The sequence below is a fragment of the Procambarus clarkii genome, chromosome 52, assembly GCF_040958095.1.
Source record: "Procambarus clarkii isolate CNS0578487 chromosome 52, FALCON_Pclarkii_2.0, whole genome shotgun sequence".
In the NCBI taxonomy this organism is placed as follows: Eukaryota; Metazoa; Arthropoda; class Malacostraca; order Decapoda; family Cambaridae; genus Procambarus; species Procambarus clarkii.
The window spans coordinates 10,595,760-10,617,573 of record NC_091201.1 but is presented as its reverse complement, the minus strand read 5'-3'; the positions used below and the strand labels follow the sequence as shown (position 1 = coordinate 10,617,573).

The 21,814-nt window shown below is 43.0% G+C and overlaps 1 protein-coding gene across 1 annotated transcript in view; it reads right to left on the bottom strand.

Moving 5' to 3' along the window:
- Positions 1-1,024: 1,024 nt before the first annotated feature.
- LOC138352107 (transcription elongation factor SPT6-like) overlaps positions 1,025-21,814 on the bottom strand; it is a 42,923-nt gene continuing 22,133 nt past the window's right edge. The window contains exons 4-8 of the mRNA XM_069304369.1: positions 4,895-5,156; positions 3,576-3,697; positions 2,541-2,675; positions 1,642-1,830; positions 1,025-1,171 (exon numbers count right to left, since the gene is read on the bottom strand). Of these exons, the coding sequence (XP_069160470.1) occupies positions 1,025-1,171; positions 1,642-1,830; positions 2,541-2,675; positions 3,576-3,697; positions 4,895-5,156 (855 nt within the window). The remainder of the gene's footprint in view (positions 1,172-1,641; positions 1,831-2,540; positions 2,676-3,575; positions 3,698-4,894; positions 5,157-21,814) is intronic.

Here is a 21,814-nt window from a genome sequence, read left to right as displayed (position 1 = left end):
AAAAAATAATACTTCTAACAATGCCTCAAAGCAATATCAATGCCCCAATCTCAATCATCTCTTTTATGTTACCTCTTACTCATAATTTTTCTATATCTTTTCTATATCTCTATATCTTTTCTAGATATAAGATATCTCTTATATCTCTCTTTTTAAGAGAGGTTTCCTAATACCTGGCATCAATCATCCTTCTCTGTATGGATTCAAGAGAAAATATTTCAGTTCTATAATATGGAGGCCAAACTTGAACTAAGTAACCTAAATGGGGGTATTGAAGCAATCATGCAAAAAGATACTCACCAATACCAGCCTTCCTCAGAAGTTCATACTCGTGTTTTCGAACAACTCTTCTCAAAGACTCAAGAGTCTTCCTCAGATTCGTGATTTTCTTCCTCCATTTGTTCTTCTATTTCTGTCTCCACCTCTTTTTCTACATCCTCATTAGCTCTCAATGAACCTTTCTTGTTTTTATTATTACCACTCTTCTCATATTCATCTGCATCCTCTGTATCCTCATATTCGTCTACTTTCCTCTGAATCTTCCCATCCTCAATACCAGCACCATTTTGGTCCCGTTCACCATGATCATGCTTCTTAAAACCCCTAGTGACTCTTGGTGCGGTTCTCTGCTTCCTGTGCTTGGTTTTCATGTGGTCACGCAGTGATTGCTGATCTTTGCCATAGTGAAGCAGGAAAAATAATAGAAGTTATTTAGTTCCAGCGCCTATATTATTTATATATGCTCGTGAAAACTACATGCCTGGGGACCATTCAGGCTTGTTCGTACTTATATATGTTCGCACAAACATCCACGCGATAGTGCTATATAGTAACTGCTAGGATCATGTTAGGCTACAGTTAGTTGGCGCAAGTGACGAGTCCGAATATTGTGTAACTCTGAATAGAAACTGGGGTCATACTCCACCAGTACATGAATCCCCAGACTCATGTCATCCCCAGAGTTGAATAAATGCTTTACATAATGGCATGATGGCAAGTGTTTTACATAATGTAATATGTCATCTCACCTTACAATGTCCTCCTCCTGAAGAATGCGCATATTTTCTAGATGTGAACCATCTGGGTCCTTCGTGATGTGATCACCTTGGTATTCTCTCATTGACTGGAAGAGTGACCGCAAGTTTTCCTTGCGATACTTCAGTTGACACCACTGTGAAAAAATTTACAAGTTAAGTATTTAAGGGTTAGTGCATTATTGATTTGTGCATCTTTTATAATTACAATACTTATTCTTCATTTATAATTCACGATATAAAATTTTAGATAATTCGTGTCAATCTGTAATTTATAATGGATACAAGTTCAGCATCTAGGTTGTCTGTCGAACCCTTGATGCTGGCTCTTTGCATTTTAAAGCTGCGACGTGCTTTATCACTGATATCAGACTAATTGATTGTAGTTCAAACCTGTACTGCATCATGATTAGGCACTTTTTCAATATATCATATACAGAATCTTTTAGCATATATTAAAAATAGTTCATTCCACAAATTTAAATTTTCTTAGAGAATAAAAGATTATTAAACGTCAAATTTCGAACGCTTTATCTGATATAACTAAGTTGATATTTTTCATAAATGGTTTATCTGATATAATTAAGTTGATATTTAGTATCAATACCTTTTCATCCCAACGATAGATTTTCCATAAATCACGAATGTTTAATTCAGGGCAGACCTCTTCCTTCCTATAAAAGGCTATAAATGGAATTTCGAAGGTTTGGTTCATCATCAAGTCCAGGGCGTTGTATATTTTCTGGATCGTATTAGTATCCTTGTGCGAGCCATGCCTTGCCTTTTCACGCCCCTCCTGTACAAAATAATGGTATTGTTGTATAATTTATTGCCGACGACTTTGTGGTCATCATCAATGGCAAAGACGCCATGAACCATACACAAAAATGTCGAGAGATTCCAATGCCTCTTCGTTCCAGGCATTGTTATCCATCAGAGATAATATACAACTTATCACTGAAATCCTACATAAAGGAAAAGAAGCACACAATCTAGGACTGTCAATCAGTCACATTGGAATAGATGGTAATGAAAGGCAGACTAACTAGCAGAAACTGCCACTGCTCTACGTGCTGTACAGGTTCAAATACCTCCAAGTTTTTCACAGATTAAGGAACAAATCAAGAATCAAGATCAAAGAATCAAGAATTTCTTCTTGATCAAATCAAGAAGAAATACTCCCAACTATCAAAAGTCGCCACAGAGCGACTTTTACACAGAGCCAAAGTACCGGAAGGAAGACCCACTGCGATGTGGTACGGACAGCCACTGGGTATCAAAAAGATATCTAGAGACATTGCAGTAGCCATACACAGGCTCAGACGTGGTTAAAAGTGCTGCTGGGAGGTAATAAACTCAATAGTTAGTGTCATATCTGTAAAACAGATGCCACTATTGCATTATGTATTGGAATTTTGGAGGAACTTTAGCCCTGCGCATCAAATTGAGAAGAAATACATGTATATTCTTATTATTTATACTTTTCAACAAAAGCAAATTAACTACCTGATTGGATATAAATGGCCTGAAGAATGCATGGTGATAGATCCACTTGGCTTCTTGAGTCAGCTCTTTATCTGCTGAGCGATCGTCACCATCTCCACGGGTGCGAGTCACAGGTATCCGCCTCAGCTGGAATCTCTCGGGAATATCCAGTTTCCGGATATGATGATCTTGGTCAGTCAAATGGCCTCACTCTAATTCACTAGGTTCAAATACCTGAAAGAATAGCATTTATATTTGTATGCGTAATTAATGTTGCCACACACTCATTAACTTGATCTTTATCACCACCTCCAACATTTTGTCTCCTACTTTCATGATGTAGGTCGGGTTGAGATTAAATGCCTCAAGCCAGGTACGACAACCGCCTATGTTATTCAGCTGTACTTTTCCCTAGTGCATGATCTAAAACCAATTTATATCCAGGTCCCCAAATTACTACTGAGACAGGTTAAATATTAATTGCTGCCTCCCTGCCCGAAAATCTTCTAGCAGAAGGTAAGTATTCTCATTATACCAAACAAGTAGAATATAGGACTGTATAAAAAGTTTTGAAGATGAGAATGATTTACAGGTCACCATATCTTTCACATCAAGCAAGTCTTTCGCCTCAACCCTTTCAAAAGGTGAGCAAGTACACTCACCTTTTACAGTGAGTGTACTGCATCTTGTAACTTAACGTAAACAAGATTTAAACATTTTGGCCCTCAATAAACTGCATCTTTTTTCCCGACCACGAAATTCTTGCTCCATCACACTCACATGTAGTATGTAATATCTTGACCTTCTTGCCATCAAATTAGCCAAAATAATCTTCGCTCTAATTTTATGTACAATGAACTGACCCACATCGACGCACTCTTCCTTCACTCTTAATTCATATCTTTTATTCATAACTTCCCACATTGTCTTTATTAACATATTCTACACAAACAACAGCCTCTCTCTGGCCGTTGTGAAAATATAAATGCCTTCCTTAATGATAATTACACAATGAGTGAAAAATCTTGTGGCTTGCAGTTGCTCCTCATAACATACCTCAAAGATAGTCTTCTTGACTTGATTCCCGCGATCCTTGCGACCTCGGGGATGCTCTCGTCCCTCATCGCCTTTTTCATCGTTCTCATGGCCATCATCATCATTTTCACGATCCTCCCATTCTTTTTTGAATACAAAAAACATGAATATTACAACATAAGAAATTAGAGGATAAATATTTAAGATCCTGCATGCAAGTATCGAATTTGTTATTAAATTAAATAAAACTTTTTAAACTTCTAGTCAATATTATGAATATTTTTGTTGGGCAGCAAAATCTCCCATTGAGTGAATATGCAAGGCACAACGACGCTGATGGTTGAAATGTAGGTTTGATTGTCCACATCAAAGTTTTTTCAAATTGTTTTTCCAACTTAGAGAGAGTGAGAGAGAGAGAAAGAGAGAGAGAGAGAGAGAGAGAGAGAGAGAGAGAGAGAGAGAGAGAGAGAGAGAGAGAGAGAGAGAGAGAGAGAGAGAGAGAGAGTGAGAGAGAGAGAGAGAGAGAGAGAGAGAGAGAGAGAGAGAGAGAGAGAGAGAGAGAGAGAGAGAGAGAGAGAGAGAGAGAGAGAGAGAGAGAGAGAGAGAGAGAGAGTGAGAGAGAGAGAGAGAGAGAGAGTGAGAGAGAGAGAGAGAGAGAGAGAGAGAGAGAGAGAGAGAGTGAGAGAGAGAGAGAGAGAGAGAGTGAGAGAGAGAGAGAGAGAGAGAGAGAGAGAGAGAGAGAGAGAGAGAGAGAGAGAGAGAGAGAGAGAGAGAGAGAGAGAGAGAGAGAGAGAGAGAGAGAGAGAGAGAGAGAGAGAGAGAGAGAGAGAGAGAGAGAGAGAGAGAGAGAGAGAGAGAGAGAGAGAGAGAGAGAGAGAGAGAGAGAGAGAGAGAGAGAGTGAGAGAGAGAGAGAGAGAGAGAGAGAGAGAGAGTGAGAGAGAGAGAGAGAGAGAGAGAGAGAGAGAGAGAGAGAGAGAGAGAGAGAGAGAGAGAGAGAGAGAGAGAGAGAGAGAGAGAGAGAGAGAGAGAGAGAGAGTGAGAGAGAGAGAGAGAGAGAGAGAGAGAGAGAGAGAGAGAGAGAGAGAGAGAGAGAGAGAGAGAGAGAGAGAGAGAGAGAGAGAGAGAGAGAGAGAGAGAGAGAGAGAGAGAGAGAGAGAGAGAGAGAGAGAGAGAGAGAGAGAGAGAGAGAGAGAGAGAGAGAGAGAGAGAGCAATAATAAAATACACAAAATATAATGTCAAAATAAAAGTACTCAGATTGTACATCTGAGAAGTGAGAATAGTGTGACATACCTAGTCTGCCACATTATAATTTAATTTACATTTAAATAAACACATACCTTCATGTTGTTGAAAGTCCTCAAAATGATAATCACCGCCGAATATTTCACGGGCAACCTCCATTCCACCAGGTTCAAGCATAGCCATCCTCTCCTGTTTGACATTGGGTGTCTTGTCATCAACAATGAAATTCTCTTCATCAGACTCTTCCTCCTCTGACGCGTACATTTCAGGGTGCTGTGGAGGGTGGAGAGCGGAGGCCCCATCCTCCTCCTCATCCTGTTGTAATGACCGCTTACCCTGCCGTAATAACCGCGGCCTCTGTTGTAATAACCCAATGTTCCCCAGTATTAATACTGTTATCTTGTTATCTCTCGTGATCGTAATATACGCTCTCTGTTGTACATCTCTGTCTCTCTCCACTCAATACCCCAGCTTAACACTGTTACAGTCCAGCATGACCCCTCACTGGACTGCCCCGTATATAAGAGGAATATTAAATGAGGAAGATACACCAAGGACAAGGGTTATTAGTTAAAAAAAATAACAAAACACATTTGCACTGCCACCACCTTCCCGACCAACCATACCTGAATGTGTCTTATCACCGATCCCCCAGGAAGGCAAGGAATCAGTAACCATGGGACTCCGGGTAATATGACTTTCAGTAATAAATTTTGGAAAATTAGTTTGTTTAATTCCCGTTACTTATTTGAATCCAAGGGCAACTTTAGTATCGATTAATTGTTAGGAGAACCTGGGGGGGGGGCTTCCAATACAACACCTAAAAAATGACAAAGTAGCAAAATATATCAAAGGGGAGTTAAGTGAATACCACTGGACAAGCTATACAATTTATTTTATGAAACATGTAAATTAAGACAATTTGAACACATAACCTATTCTATTTTCCCTAGAGGCACAATGGATATTTACCGAGGACACAAAACTCAAGTGCACTATACCTTAAATACCCGCACCACGGCCAAGATGTTGATGGCTGCCCTCAGCCCCGAGGATACGGGCTTGCGGCCCTGTTCCTAATACACTCCCAAGACACACTGATGAAATTTAGTTTTTCCAACTTATTGCTGGGAAGGATTACTCCTCCCACCATCTACTACAGCCCCAGGGCTCCACCCATTATTTTGGCACTGGCCAACCATTTAACACGTAGGCCTGAGGTCTGGCTCTCTAGGGCCAATAAGGACTTGGACCTTATCTCAGGCCAATCACCTTCACTGATCTGTCGTGGAAAGCTACATGAATTCCTGAAGATTGAGTCAGCTCTCTCCAGCTAAAGAGAAGGGGGACAAGGCGCGTCTATGGAGCCCAGGCACCTGCGAGCAATGTTTACAAAACTGATAATTTATGTTCAAGCCTGTCTCCTCTAAGATAGGAGTAGGGACATTTGACTCTGCCTGGTATGGGGAAGGCCGCTGCTGAGAGGGACAGAGAGGGATGAGAGGGGGTGGAGAGGGAAATATCTGAGTGGGGAAGTTGAGTGGGAGAAGCCAAGGTATCCACGACCACCCTACCCTCAGGTCAACCTCTTGACCCTGACAAATGGGCGACAGAGGGGGGGGAAGAGGAGAGGAGACGAATGACGGCCAAGGGGAGGGGAGAAGGAAGGAGGGGAGAGGGAGAAGGAAAGGAGGGGAGAAGGAGAGGGAAAAGAGGGAAGAAGGGAGAACCAATGATCTGAGCCCCAGATCATTACAACTCCCCCTCCTCGGAAATTAAGAAATTTGTGTGTAAAGCAAGTTACACACACTTTTCTTATCCAGAAATCCTGCCCTACCCTAACCATTAACTCCAAAAACAACATTTTTAACCCAACACTATTTTCAACCAATGCCTCAAAACAAAAGAAATTATCTAATCCTAACTAATTCCATCCACTTTTGTGGATGGAATTCCATCCACAAAATTAATTAATTCCATCCACTTTTGTTGTGCCAACAACAATAATGGCACACCCAAAAGGTGTGCCCCAGCATGTATTTACACCTATCAACACAACAGTAATAATACATAAAACATAAGGACAGAGACCGTCCCTATAATCCTGACTATCCAACTTGGATGCAGCCCCGTACCCTTCCAACTACCTGGAAGACAAAATATCCTATACCTGTCTTGATATAGTAACAAATAACTGGAGAAATCCCAACCTAACAATTACTAACTAGCTAAAATCAGCTGATAGCCTTCAGCTATCCCAGTATTCCACCTGGAATAAAGATCAAACACATCACACAAAACATTAAAAAAAATCAATGTCATTAAAAAATAACAAAATTATAAAATTATATCAACATAGAAGAACACTACCTCTCAGGGACCTAGTGTTCCACTCCACACCTGTGGCAACTGTCCACCACAGCGCATCCCAATCTTAAAATCTAAAGAAAAGACACAGAAATATTTTTATTATTATAAAAATTCAATGTCCACAGACATGTCCCTCAACCAACAACAACACTCTGGATATAAGTTCCTCAAACTCCTAATATCCCAGAGTTCATATTCAAGTCCACAACAGCAGCGGGTGAATACATTTGTCAGACTGTGTACCACACCCTTATTGTTCAGTAAACCACAAAAAAAAAATTAAAAAAAAATATGTATAACTATCAGTATCTAGGATCTAGAAAAATCTAGATAAAGTTTCCCACTGATCAACGTTTCTAGAGATCCTACTAGATGGTTCTCAAACCAGTTTACTCATACAATTTATCTAGAGACAGGGTTATTTTCTAATGTTCACTTTCTAGATTTATTTCTCTATTTCACTAGTTCTAGTTTTCAACATTTAATACTGTTCCAGAGAACTTTCCGAAGGTGTATAGGTGCTTACTATCAGATGGAAAATTAAAAGTTGAACTGTTCCGAGTTACCACAGTTTACTATATGAATAGCCTTCATTTTTATATGAAACTTTTCTATAAATATTTTCTCGTTCGTTCCTGTTGACATTTGGTTGCTGTAGGTTCCGGCGACTACCTCATGTTGCTTGAAGATCCTGGTCGTCTGGAAGTTCCATTTCCGGCCTCGGCCAACTACGGACAGTACAGCGGGGTCTCGTACTACCCGCACCTGACTTGATTGACAGCTGACAGCTGGCGGCTGTCAGCTCAGGTGGACCCCGCTAACAGGAACCCGGGTTCACCTCTTCTTATCGCTCCCCAAACAGTCTTGATGGATTGTTGTTAACCATGGCTGCCACAGTAGGGCACAGCTTCGACGTATCACGATGTCTCGCGTTGGTAGTGAGGTTCGAGTGGCATTGAAGAGGATGGCATGGTGACAGGACAGGTGGGCCCTGCCTCAGCTCCTGGGCGACGTCATCTACCGGCGTTTACTTGTCATCCCGGTACTACTGGGCCGGTACACCTTCCGTGCAACCCCTCGTGTAGCTGAACTTGGGCCGAGGTACAGGATTGTACCTCATCTGGCGATTCCGCAAGCACTCTGTAGGGGTAGTGCTGTTCGTACCTGAGACCACCGCGTTGCATCTTGGTTTCCACAGACGACGCAACCACAGGTTTTGATAAGAGCTGACAAGTCCTTGCAATTAGCATTCTTCTTCGTAGACCACTCGTCTTCCACTTCCGGTTTTCCCGCAGTCTTGACTACGCAGCTGGTGGGCTTGGTTGGTGATCTTGAGACAGCTTGCCCACGGTTGTGATGGTGACTGGACTCTGCTCCGTAAAGACAGCATGGCTGGACTGGGACAACCTCGTTAGTGACGTGAGGTGTCGGCCGGGTGACTGTACGCCAGTCACCCCTTCCGGATAACCAATTGACGAGTTACCGGGTACAAGGGGGAGGACTTTATGTAACGTGCCTCAGACCCCGATCTTATCAGCCAGGTGGGTCATCCCCAGACCTGCTGATCTCGATCCTTGGTTCACGTGTGACTGGGAGGCTGGAACTGGTGTACCATCAGACCTGAGAAAGACAGACAACAACAAATGGCGGAAGCATGGATATTACTCTGAGGTATAGGAAGTTGGAAACCCCAGAGCAAGGCAAGTATGCTACCTGAGTCATGTACATCAGTAAATACACACCAGTGCCTCTACAGGATAATTATTATGAAATTACTAAACCTGACTAGGGGAGATCATTAACAATTTACTGTACAGCTCGCGACCTTGTTACCATGGGGTGACAAGATTGAACTTGACTACTGATGAGATCTGATAGGAGGTCATCCTCATCATCTGACTCCGCACTTGGATCATTAGACAGGTCAGGAATTAGACTTGCTGAAGGCAGCTCTAGTTCCTCCCTCGCGTGATAAGGTTTTAACTTATTAATGTGAATCGTTCTTTCAACTTGGTCTTCAAAAATACCTTTAATAACAACATTAACCGGACCTTTTCTTTCAATTACCCGGTAAGGGCCCCGCCATCTAGGAGCAAGTTTCCTACTCTGATTGGCAGGAGCCGCCTCATTAACTCTCAACACAAGACTCCCGACTTTCAACTCAAGAGGTCGTACCTTCTTGTCATAATGCTGAGCATAGCGGTCTCGTGCTGTCTTGGAAGCCCTGGCTGCAATTCTCCATGCATTTTTCATCTTATTTAAAACTTCTGATGGGTAATCTTCCCCATATACAATATTATGTCTGTTAAGCAGACCTGATGGGAAATTACATGAATGCCCTGTGAACAGCAAAAGGGGTTGGGTGTTAATGGATCGATGGATGGCAGTGTTCAGAGCCAACTGGACATAGGGGAGTTGTTCGTCCCACGAATTTGCATCATGCTCTGCAAGAATTGCAAGCATATCTTTAACTGACCGGTTCGTCCGTTCTGTCATGCCGTTAGCCTGAGGGTGATAAGCCGTCGTGAATGCTGAAGTGGTTTCTATAATTTTACATACTTCTCTAAAAATATTCCCATTAAATTCCTGACCTCGGTCAGAAACTAACACTTTAGGAGGACCGAATACAGTGACGAACCTATCTAAGAACGCCTTTGCAACAGTTCGTGAATCCTTCTGAGGCAATGCAATCAGTGTGGTGTACCTGGACAGGTGGTCTACCAACACCAATACGTAACGGTTTCCTGAATGACTGTGATGCAGATCAATCAGATCAGCCCCCACCCGATCTAAAGGTTCCACAATTTCTGGGAATTCTTGCAATGGAGCTTGTACCTTAAGGGTACCTTTCCTCCTTTGACAGTGACCACAGGACTTAACGAAGTTAATGACCTCTGTTAACATACCGGGGAAGAAAAAGAGTGACTTGGCTTTCATGTGAGTTTTAAAAATCCCCGGATGACCTGCAATCTTAGACGAATGTGCGAGTTTCAACGCCGACTTCTTCAACACCTCTGGGATAACCAACTGAAAAACTGCACGATCCTGCTGTCCCTTTACATAAAATAAGACCCCATCCTTCATTTCAAAATCATGAATTGCCAAATTACGTTTCTTCGACGGATATTTTCCTCCCTCCAAAAGTTCAATAATTTCCTTCCAACTTGGTTCGTTCATCTGGAATTCTCGCATTTTCTCACTGGAAATATTTTCAATATTAAGATTTACGTTAATAGTAGCAATGTTTCTACTCAAAGTATCTGGTACAACATGTGATGGACCAGGCTTGTAAAGTATTTGGAATGAGTGAGCAGCTAGTTCATGAGACGAACGGGACATGCTAGGGCACTTAGTTCTTTTCTTAAAAATATGAGTCAACGCCCTGTGATCTGTATAAATGACAAAGTGACGTTGGAAAAGATACGGTTCAAAGTACCTGACACTTTCTACCACAGCCAAAGCTTCCCTATCCGTTGCAGAATAGCGGACCTCCGGACCCTTAACCTTCCTGCTGAAATATGCAACTGGGTGAGGAAGATTGTCATTATCACGTTGCATTAAGCACCCACCAATAGCTATGCCACTGGCGTCAGTGTGTACTTCCCACTCCTTATCAAAATCCGGTACTGCCAATACTGGGGTGGTAATGAGTTGACTTTTTAATTTTGCATAAGCGTCATCATGCTCAAGTTTCCAAACGAATTTAACATTTTTCTTAGTGAGCTCAGTTAACGGTGCTGTTGTACTTGCAAAACCCTCAATGTGGCGACGGAAATATCCGGCTGCCCCCAGAAACCTTCGAACATCCTTTGCTGTCTTAGGTGTAGGCATGTCAGCAATGGCACGGCAGGAGTCGGGGTCAGGTCGGATACCATCTGTGCTCACCTGGAATCCCAAAAACTTGAATTTCTGAGATGCCAGAGTGCACTTACTCACGTTAAGTTTGAACCCCGCCTTATCTAACAATGCCAACGTCTCAGTCAAATCTCGTAAGTGCTCATCAAACGTCCTGGAGTAGATAACCACATCATCCAGGTACGCTAACGAGTGCCTCCCCAAGACTGGACTGAGGATATAATTAATTGCCCTCTGAAATGATGAAGGCGCTGTCTTTAACCCGAAAGGCATCCGCTTGAATTGATAAGTATGAACCCCATCAGAGAAGGCGGTCTTTTCTCGATCTTTCTCAGCAACTGGGATGGCCCAATACGCAGATTTCGCATCCAGAGTGGAAAAGTATTTGGCTGCCCCAAACTGATCTATTATTTCTTGTATCCGTGGCAAAGGATACACATCACCTTTAGTAATTTCGTTTATCTTTCGGTAGTCAACACAAAACCTATAACTACCATCCGGTTTACGTACCAACACCACTGGCGACAACCATGGTGATGTACTAGGCTCTATCACATCCTGTCTCAACATCCTCTGACACTCATCCCTAATTACTTCCTTCGCCCGTTCCGGAAGTCTCCATTGACGGGTGTAAATAGGAGGATGATCACCTGTAGGAATAACATGCTCGATCCTATCCAGAAGCCCGATCTGATCGTCTTCTGTTGCAAACAGTCTAGGGAATTTACGTAAAATCCCTCTCAAAAGTTTCCTATCTGACTGTTGCACATGTTGCAAATCCAGAGCTGAGATTAACTTATCAACTTCTTGAATATTACTACTTTTCCCTGTCTCGGTCTTGTTTTTCCCCCTGTGTACTACTTTGTGTAACATTAAGTGCACTACATTGTGCTATGGTGGCTGGCATCTCCTCCTGGCTTTGATACTGAAAAATTCCTGTATTTTCTACAAGTGTAGCCTGAGACACCCTGTCACCTGCCCTGAAACGATAGGTTTTGTGCGAGAGATTGACAACTGGAATAAGGGCACCTTTATCAAGCACTGTGATCAAATGATGAGGGATCAACAACCTGTCACATCTCCCAGCCACCTGAAGGGTGGTACCTGGTGCAATGTGACGTCCCACTGATACTTTAATGAATTTAATTGAATGTGGTGGGCAACACTGTTTCACCAAGGCATGTAACCCACATGATTTCTTATCTGTGTCTGGAAGAGACTTAAACAACAACTTAGGGTAGTGAATGTTGTACTTCTGTTTCTTACTAATGGAAGCAATTACTGGTGGATGATCTACCATTTTAATGGGATAAACTACCTGACCCAACTTCAATCTACACTTCCTTGCTCCCTCTTGAGCCGACAAAGAATAGTTAACTCGTCCCAGAAAATCCATTCCCAACAAAATTTGACCAGGGAATGCAAGATTCTCGACAACCGTGCAATTGTGTGGGTAAGCTTCTCCCTTACCCACTTCAAAATTGAGAGTGGCCTGGCCCAAGATATTGATATGTTGACCATTCACTGCTGTTAAATGCTTCCCACAACGCTTAAGTCGTGTCTCTTTAAGTGTGCTGAAGGCTGACTTTTTAATGAGAGTTGCTTGACTTCCGGTGTCCACAAAAACTGTCAATCTCACACCTTCAACCGTCATCTCAAACGTAGGTCTGCCAGCCAACGTGCTGACCTGTTCTGGGTCACCCTTGACCCGTGTGCTCGTGCACACATACCTGTAATGGCCTCGGCCATGACACTTCCAACAAATTTCATCACCAATTTTACGCGTCCCAGAAGCCCGCTGGCTACCTTCCCCAGCAACTTCTGTAGAGGCGACACTAGGAATGGGGGTAGGAGGGGAAGAGCGGTGGAGGGGAGGTGAGGAGCAAGGTGTAGGATTAATGGAGGGGGTAGGGTGGGTAACAGGAGGGGTTGGGGGGATAAGAGGGAGGGCGAGGGCAGGCCGGGGATGGGGTGTGGAGGGGGGTTGTAAACAGGGGGTTGTAAGGGTGGGAGTTGCGAGGGAAATGTAGTTTTCCACAATTCCAATAACGCGTCGACAAGGGGTTGGGTGGTATTTGGCTGGGGTTGATATGGGACTGCCAGGGATTGGGGTGGGCATGGGTTGGCCTGCAGGTAAGGTTGGGGAATAGGGTTGTAGGTAGGGGGGGTTTGAGGTTGGGGGTTGTAGGCAGGGAGGGGTGCTTGGGTAAGGATGGGGTATTGGGGAGGGTGCGTCTGTATACATTGTCCATTCATTGATAAAAACCATTTTCACCCCAAGACGTAACTTCAAGACCCGTCGTCGGATCAGGGTGAACTTTTAACACACGATTCGGTTTCATCCATAACTTCTAGCAAACCACAAAATGTTTCCTAACCTCAATCCTTGGTAAAAATGTTCCGTGTGACCAAATCGGAAGTACCATATATCGCCACCCTTCCTAATCGATTTCTCGAGCCCCAGTGAGGACCGTCGCCCGTTGACAAGGCGATGACAGCTGTCGGCGTCAGAGTCTCGCTGACTACGCTACACCAATGAATGAATTTCTTTAGTCATATTATCTTCTTCTCTCATTCGTAAAATTTATATGCGGACAGATGGAAATACGCAGCCGGCATCGACTACTAATCATCACTTGTGAAACAAACACTGTATACGATGTTGAACCAACTATATATGCGCCTTATAAACCACACAAAAAGGTGACGTTAATTATTAATTGATCGAACTACTAGAATAAACTTGAAAAACTGTAATTAATTTCCACTATATTAATTTGACACTCGAAGATGACTAGTAACGCAAATATAAAAAGAATTACAGTACGACTTTCTTGTCTGTAAATGCAAATCCAATATAAATCTTAGAAAATTGATAATTACCGCATTCTTTAACAAAATATACTGAAATTATACAAGTAATATTTACGCGAAAGGGACTACACTGAATTTACTGTAAATAATTTAGTTTCCACTCTGTTTTTATTTATCGAAAATAATCAAAGTCTTGTTTACCAGCGCACAATAATTACAACACTTTACGTTAACTGAATTTCCTAAATTTTTCTTTAAAATCTTAGGCGCACTAAGAATGAACGACGTTATCTTAATTTAACACTGGCGCAGTGTTTATATCTTCAACAATTATTTTTAATCCCGTAACGCCCGACGCTAACAACGGCGCTCGGATATAATTATAAGTATTATTAGTTAAACCAAATTAATGTTAAATTAATTATTTACGTTACTGTATGAACTCGATGTTTACATAGCATACACTTGGTCACCGCCGGTCGCGTTGTAGAATACTGAGAAATATACACTGATATCTGCGACGCTCACGGCTACAGAGTCGCGCTGAACCTTAAGTAAAAATTAGTAATTAATGTCCCAAAATTATAATTTAAATACTGGCGCGTAGTTGACTTGTTACTTTAACGGATTATAACACTCGCTAACCACTTGGACACGTTGGTAAGTATACAAAAATTAAAAGTGCGCTCACTGTCACGAAGCCTAATCCTCAGAAAGTTGTCGCCGCACTAATTCTTAATTAACCAAGTATTTCTTTTCTCAAAATTATAAATTAAATACCGACGTGTAGTTCGCGTATCACTTGAACTAAATATACTACTCGCGAGACACTTAGACACTTGGTTGAGCACAAACAATTACTGGGCGCTGTCACACTGGGCGCTGAGTAAAAACGCTAGAAAATTCAGAGTCCCAACGCTAAGTCGCTTAAATGACCAAAATCCGACTTTTTGGTCTTTCAAAGTTCTAACTCGGATCACTTTAATCGCACACTTGAATTAACACTGACGACCCGATGATCGTATGGCCCGGCACAAAACTAGAATTTATTCCGAAATTGAGATTTTCCAAGCGACTTTGAAAAATGTCATCACAAAAATTTTCCACGATTTCACTGATTTCAGTTCTTTCACTGACTTCACTTTATACACCGCACTTCACTTGAACACAGTAAACCACTCACCTTTTAGTAATTCCCTCAAAGAATTAATACTGCACAATACGAAAACAAAATTTCCAGACTTAAACATGTAAAACAAATTCTTAGAAAAAATAATAACACTTATATACGAGAATTACGTAAACAAGGGGAAACACTTAACTAACGAAGGGATACTTAACCTGAAAAGGAACTTAATATACAGGGAACTTAATTTAGTACTTAAGGAAATCTCGATTTAACCTATAACCGTCCCGTCCCGGCCCGCCCTGTCGCTCCTCCAAGCCTAGGTAACCACATCCACCTAGATCCCGACAGTACCCAATAATCCTGTCCTTCGCGGTCAACGGTTAGACTAGATAGCGGAACAACCGACGGATCTAACTGTCCGACACCACCGTTATTCCGTTGCTAGAGAATCTACTAGGCCATCCCTCAGTGAACTCTTGGTACCTTCATGGCTGTACCGTAAAAATCTAGCGATTGGGTCGCCTACCACGCCCTCAGGGATAATAATTAGCGTCCTAATACTTCCCCGCCCCGACAATTCGACACCTAGAATTGTTGCTGCGAAAACCACCACGCAGCACCCTTGTCCGTAGTTGCAGAGGGTCGAGAAAAATAATACCCTTTCCAACTACCCAAGGCGGCCTCCACACTTAACTGCCTGCTAGCGCATACACTTAAGTGACTGTAATTAAACTTACCAGCCCCGCACGACCCTAGAATCGCCTACTCTATGCGAATCGCACCACATAGGATTACCGTCGACTCTATCTCATGGGCCCCGGCTGCACCCTCACCACATAACATAACCGAACGGACAGGCGCGTGAGGCTTCAATAATCGTCAAGAAATTATTGAAACACCGCTGCCACCATTGTAATGACCGCTTACCCTGCCGTAATAACCGCGGCCTCTGTTGTAATAACCCAATGTTCCCCAGTATTAATACTGTTATCTTGTTATCTCTCGTGATCGTAATATACGCTCTCTGTTGTACATCTCTGTCTCTCTCCACTCAATACCCCAGCTTAACACTGTTACAGTCCAGCATGACCCCTCACTGGACTGCCCCGTATATAAGAGGAATATTAAATGAGGAAGATACACCAAGGACAAGGGTTATTAGTTAAAAAAAATAACAAAACACATTTGCACTGCCACCACCTTCCCGACCAACCATACCTGAATGTGTCTTATCACCGATCCCCCAGGAAGGCAAGGAATCAGTAACCATGGGACTCCGGGTAATATGACTTTCAGTAATAAATTTTGGAAAATTAGTTTGTTTAATTCCCGTTACTTATTTGAATCCAAGGACAACTTTAGTATCGATTAATTGTTAGGAGAACCTGGGGGGGGGGGGCTTCCAATACAACACCTAAAAAATGACAAAGTAGCAAAATATATCAAAGGGGAGTTAAGTGAATACCACTGGACAAGCTATACAATTTATTTTATGAAACATGTAAATTAAGACAATTTGAACACATAACCTATTCTATTTTCCCTAGAGGCACAATGGATATTTACCGAGGACACAAAACTCAAGTGCACTATACCTTAAATACCCGCACCACGGCCAAGATGTTGATGGCTGCCCTCAGCCCCGAGGATACGGGCTTGCGGCCCTGTTCCTAATACACTCCCAAGACACACTGATGAAATTTAGTTTTTCCAACTTATTGCTGGGAAGGATTACTCCTCCCACCATCTACTACAGCCCCAGGGCTCCACCCATTATTTTGGCACTGGCCAACCATTTAACACGTAGGCCTGAGGTCTGGCTCTCTAGGGCCAATAAGGACTTGGACCTTATCTCAGGCCAATCACCTTCACTGATCTGTCGTGGAAAGCTACATGAATTCCTGAAGATTGAGTCAGCTCTCTCCAGCTAAAGAGAAGGGGGACAAGGCGCGTCTATGGAGCCCAGGCACCTGCGAGCAATGTTTACAAAACTGATAATTTATGTTCAAGCCTGTCTCCTCTAAGATAGGAGTAGGGACATTTGACTCTGCCTGGTATGGGGAAGGCCGCTGCTGAGAGGGACAGAGAGGGATGAGAGGGGGTGGAGAGGGAAATATCTGAGTGGGGAAGTTGAGTGGGAGAAGCCAAGGTATCCACGACCACCCTACCCTCAGGTCAACCTCTTGACCCTGACAAATGGGCGACAGAGGGGGGGGAAGAGGAGAGGAGACGAATGACGGCCAAGGGGAGGGGAGAAGGAAGGAGGGGAGAGGGAGAAGGAAAGGAGGGGAGAAGGAGAGGGAAAAGAGGGAAGAAGGGAGAACCAATGATCTGAGCCCCAGATCATTACAACTCCCCCTCCTCGGAAATTAAGAAATTTGTGTGTAAAGCAAGTTACACACACTTTTCTTATCCAGAAATCCTGCCCTACCCTAACCATTAACTCCAAAAACAACATTTTTAACCCAACACTATTTTCAACCAATGCCTCAAAACAAAAGAAATTATCTAATCCTAACTAATTCCATCCACTTTTGTGGATGGAATTCCATCCACAAAATTAATTAATTCCATCCACTTTTGTTGTGCCAACAACAATAATGGCACACCCAAAAGGTGTGCCCCAGCATGTATTTACACCTATCAACACAACAGTAATAATACATAAAACATAAGGACAGAGACCGTCCCTATAATCCTGACTATCCAACTTGGATGCAGCCCCGTACCCTTCCAACTACCTGGAAGACAAAATATCCTATACCTGTCTTGATATAGTAACAAATAACTGGAGAAATCCCAACCTAACAATTACTAACTAGCTAAAATCAGCTGATAGCCTTCAGCTATCCCAGTATTCCACCTGGAATAAAGATCAAACACATCACACAAAACATTAAAAAAAATCAATGTCATTAAAAAATAACAAAATTATAAAATTATATCAACATAGAAGAACACTACCTCTCAGGGACCTAGTGTTCCACTCCACACCTGTGGCAACTGTCCACCACAGCGCATCCCAATCTTAAAATCTAAAGAAAAGACACATAAATATTTTTATTATTATAAAAATTCAATGTCCACAGACATGTCCCTCAACCAACAACAACACTCTGGATATAAGTTCCTCAAACTCCTAATATCCCAGAGTTCATATTCAAGTCCACAACAGCAGCGGGTGAATACATTTGTCAGACTGTGTACCACACCCTTATTGTTCAGTAAACCACAAAAAAAAAATTAAAAAAAAATATGTATAACTATCAGTATCTAGGATCTAGAAAAATCTAGATAAAGTTTCCCACTGATCAACGTTTCTAGAGATCCTACTAGATGGTTCTCAAACCAGTTTACTCATACAATTTATCTAGAGACAGGGTTATTTTCTAATGTTCACTTTCTAGATTTATTTCTCTATTTCACTAGTTCTAGTTTTCAACATTTAATACTGTTCCAGAGAACTTTCCGAAGGTGTATAGGTGCTTACTATCAGATGGAAAATTAAAAGTTGAACTGTTCCGAGTTACCACAGTTTACTATATGAATAGCCTTCATTTTTATATGAAACTTTTCTATAAATATTTTCTCGTTCGTTCCTGTTGACATTTGGTTGCTGTAGGTTCCGGCGACTACCTCATGTTGCTTGAAGATCCTGGTCGTCTGGAAGTTCCATTTCCGGCCTCGGCCAACTACGGACAGTACAGCGGGGTCTCGTACTACCCGCACCTGACTTGATTGACAGCTGACAGCTGGCGGCTGTCAGCTCAGGTGGACCCCGCTAACAGGAACCCGGGTTCACCTCTTCTTATCGCTCCCCAAACAGTCTTGATGGATTGTTGTTAACCATGGCTGCCACAGTAGGGCACAGCTTCGACGTATCACGATGTCTCGCGTTGGTAGTGAGGTTCGAGTGGCATTGAAGAGGATGGCATGGTGACAGGACAGGTGGGCCCTGCCTCAGCTCCTGGGCGACGTCATCTACCGGCGTTTACTTGTCATCCCGGTACTACTGGGCCGGTACACCTTCCGTGCAACCCCTCGTGTAGCTGAACTTGGGCCGAGGTACAGGATTGTACCTCATCTGGCGATTCCGCAAGCACTCTGTAGGGGTAGTGCTGTTCGTACCTGAGACCACCGCGTTGCATCTTGGTTTCCACAGACGACGCAACCACAGGTTTTGATAAGAGCTGACAAGTCCTTGCAATTAGCATTCTTCTTCGTAGACCACTCGTCTTCCACTTCCGGTTTTCCCGCAGTCTTGACTACGCAGCTGGTGGGCTTGGTTGGTGATCTTGAGACAGCTTGCCCACGGTTGTGATGGTGACTGGACTCTGCTCCGTAAAGACAGCATGGCTGGACTGGGACAACCTCGTTAGTGACGTGAGGTGTCGGCCGGGTGACTGTACGCCAGTCACCCCTTCCGGATAACCAATTGACGAGTTACCGGGTACAAGGGGGAGGACTTTATGTAACGTGCCTCAGACCCCGATCTTATCAGCCAGGTGGGTCATCCCCAGACCTGCTGATCTCGATCCTTGGTTCACGTGTGACTGGGAGGCTGGAACTGGTGTACCATCAGACCTGAGAAAGACAGACAACAACAAATGGCGGAAGCATGGATATTACTCTGAGGTATAGGAAGTTGGAAACCCCAGAGCAAGGCAAGTATGCTACCTGAGTCATGTACATCAGTAAATACACACCAGTGCCTCTACAGGATAATTATTATGAAATTACTAAACCTGACTAGGGGAGATCATTAACAATTTACTGTACAGCTCGCGACCTTGTTACCATGGGGTGACAAGATTGAACTTGACTACTGATGAGATCTGATAGGAGGTCATCCTCATCATCTGACTCCGCACTTGGATCATTAGACAGGTCAGGAATTAGACTTGCTGAAGGCAGCTCTAGTTCCTCCCTCGCGTGATAAGGTTTTAACTTATTAATGTGAATCGTTCTTTCAACTTGGTCTTCAAAAATACCTTTAATAACAACATTAACCGGACCTTTTCTTTCAATTACCCGGTAAGGGCCCCGCCATCTAGGAGCAAGTTTCCTACTCTGATTGGCAGGAGCCGCCTCATTAACTCTCAACACAAGACTCCCGACTTTCAACTCAAGAGGTCGTACCTTCTTGTCATAATGCTGAGCATAGCGGTCTCGTGCTGTCTTGGAAGCCCTGGCTGCAATTCTCCATGCATTTTTCATCTTATTTAAAACTTCTGATGGGTAATCTTCCCCATATACAATATTATGTCTGTTAAGCAGACCTGATGGGAAATTACATGAATGCCCTGTGAACAGCAAAAGGGGTTGGGTGTTAATGGATCGATGGATGGCAGTGTTCAGAGCCAACTGGACATAGGGGAGTTGTTCGTCCCACGAATTTGCATCATGCTCTGCAAGAATTGCAAGCATATCTTTAACTGACCGGTTCGTCCGTTCTGTCATGCCGTTAGCCTGAGGGTGATAAGCCGTCGTGAATGCTGAAGTGGTTTCTATAATTTTACATACTTCTCTAAAAATATTCCCATTAAATTCCTGACCTCGGTCAGAAACTAACACTTTAGGAGGACCGAATACAGTGACGAACCTATCTAAGAACGCCTTTGCAACAGTTCGTGAATCCTTCTGAGGCAATGCAATCAGTGTGGTGTACCTGGACAGGTGGTCTACCAACACCAATACGTAACGGTTTCCTGAATGACTGTGATGCAGATCAATCAGATCAGCCCCCACCCGATCTAAAGGTTCCACAATTTCTGGGAATTCTTGCAATGGAGCTTGTACCTTAAGGGTACCTTTCCTCCTTTGACAGTGACCACAGGACTTAACGAAGTTAATGACCTCTGTTAACATACCGGGGAAGAAAAAGAGTGACTTGGCTTTCATGTGAGTTTTAAAAATCCCCGGATGACCTGCAATCTTAGACGAATGTGCGAGTTTCAACGCCGACTTCTTCAACACCTCTGGGATAACCAACTGAAAAACTGCACGATCCTGCTGTCCCTTTACATAAAATAAGACCCCATCCTTCATTTCAAAATCATGAATTGCCAAATTACGTTTCTTCGACGGATATTTTCCTCCCTCCAAAAGTTCAATAATTTCCTTCCACCTTGGTTCGTTCATCTGGAATTCTCGCATTTTCTCACTGGAAATATTTTCAATATTAAGATTTACGTTAATAGTAGCAATGTTTCTACTCAAAGTATCTGGTACAACATGTGATGGACCAGGCTTGTAAAGTATTTGGAATGAGTGAGCAGCTAGTTCATGAGACGAACGGGACATGCTAGGGCACTTAGTTCTTTTCTTAAAAATATGAGTCAACGCCCTGTGATCTGTATAAATGACAAAGTGACGTTGGAAAAGATACGGTTCAAAGTACCTGACACTTTCTACCACAGCCAAAGCTTCCCTATCCGTTGCAGAATAGCGGACCTCCGGACCCTTAACCTTCCTGCTGAAATATGCAACTGGGTGAGGAAGATTGTCATTATCACGTTGCATTAAGCACCCACCAATAGCTATGCCACTGGCGTCAGTGTGTACTTCCCACTCCTTATCAAAATCCGGTACTGCCAATACTGGGGTGGTAATGAGTTGACTTTTTAATTTTGCATAAGCGTCATCATGCTCAAGTTTCCAAACGAATTTAACATTTTTCTTAGTGAGCTCAGTTAACGGTGCTGTTGTACTTGCAAAACCCTCAATGTGGCGACGGAAATATCCGGCTGCCCCCAGAAACCTTCGAACATCCTTTGCTGTCTTAGGTGTAGGCATGTCAGCAATGGCACGGCAGGAGTCGGGGTCAGGTCGGATACCATCTGTGCTC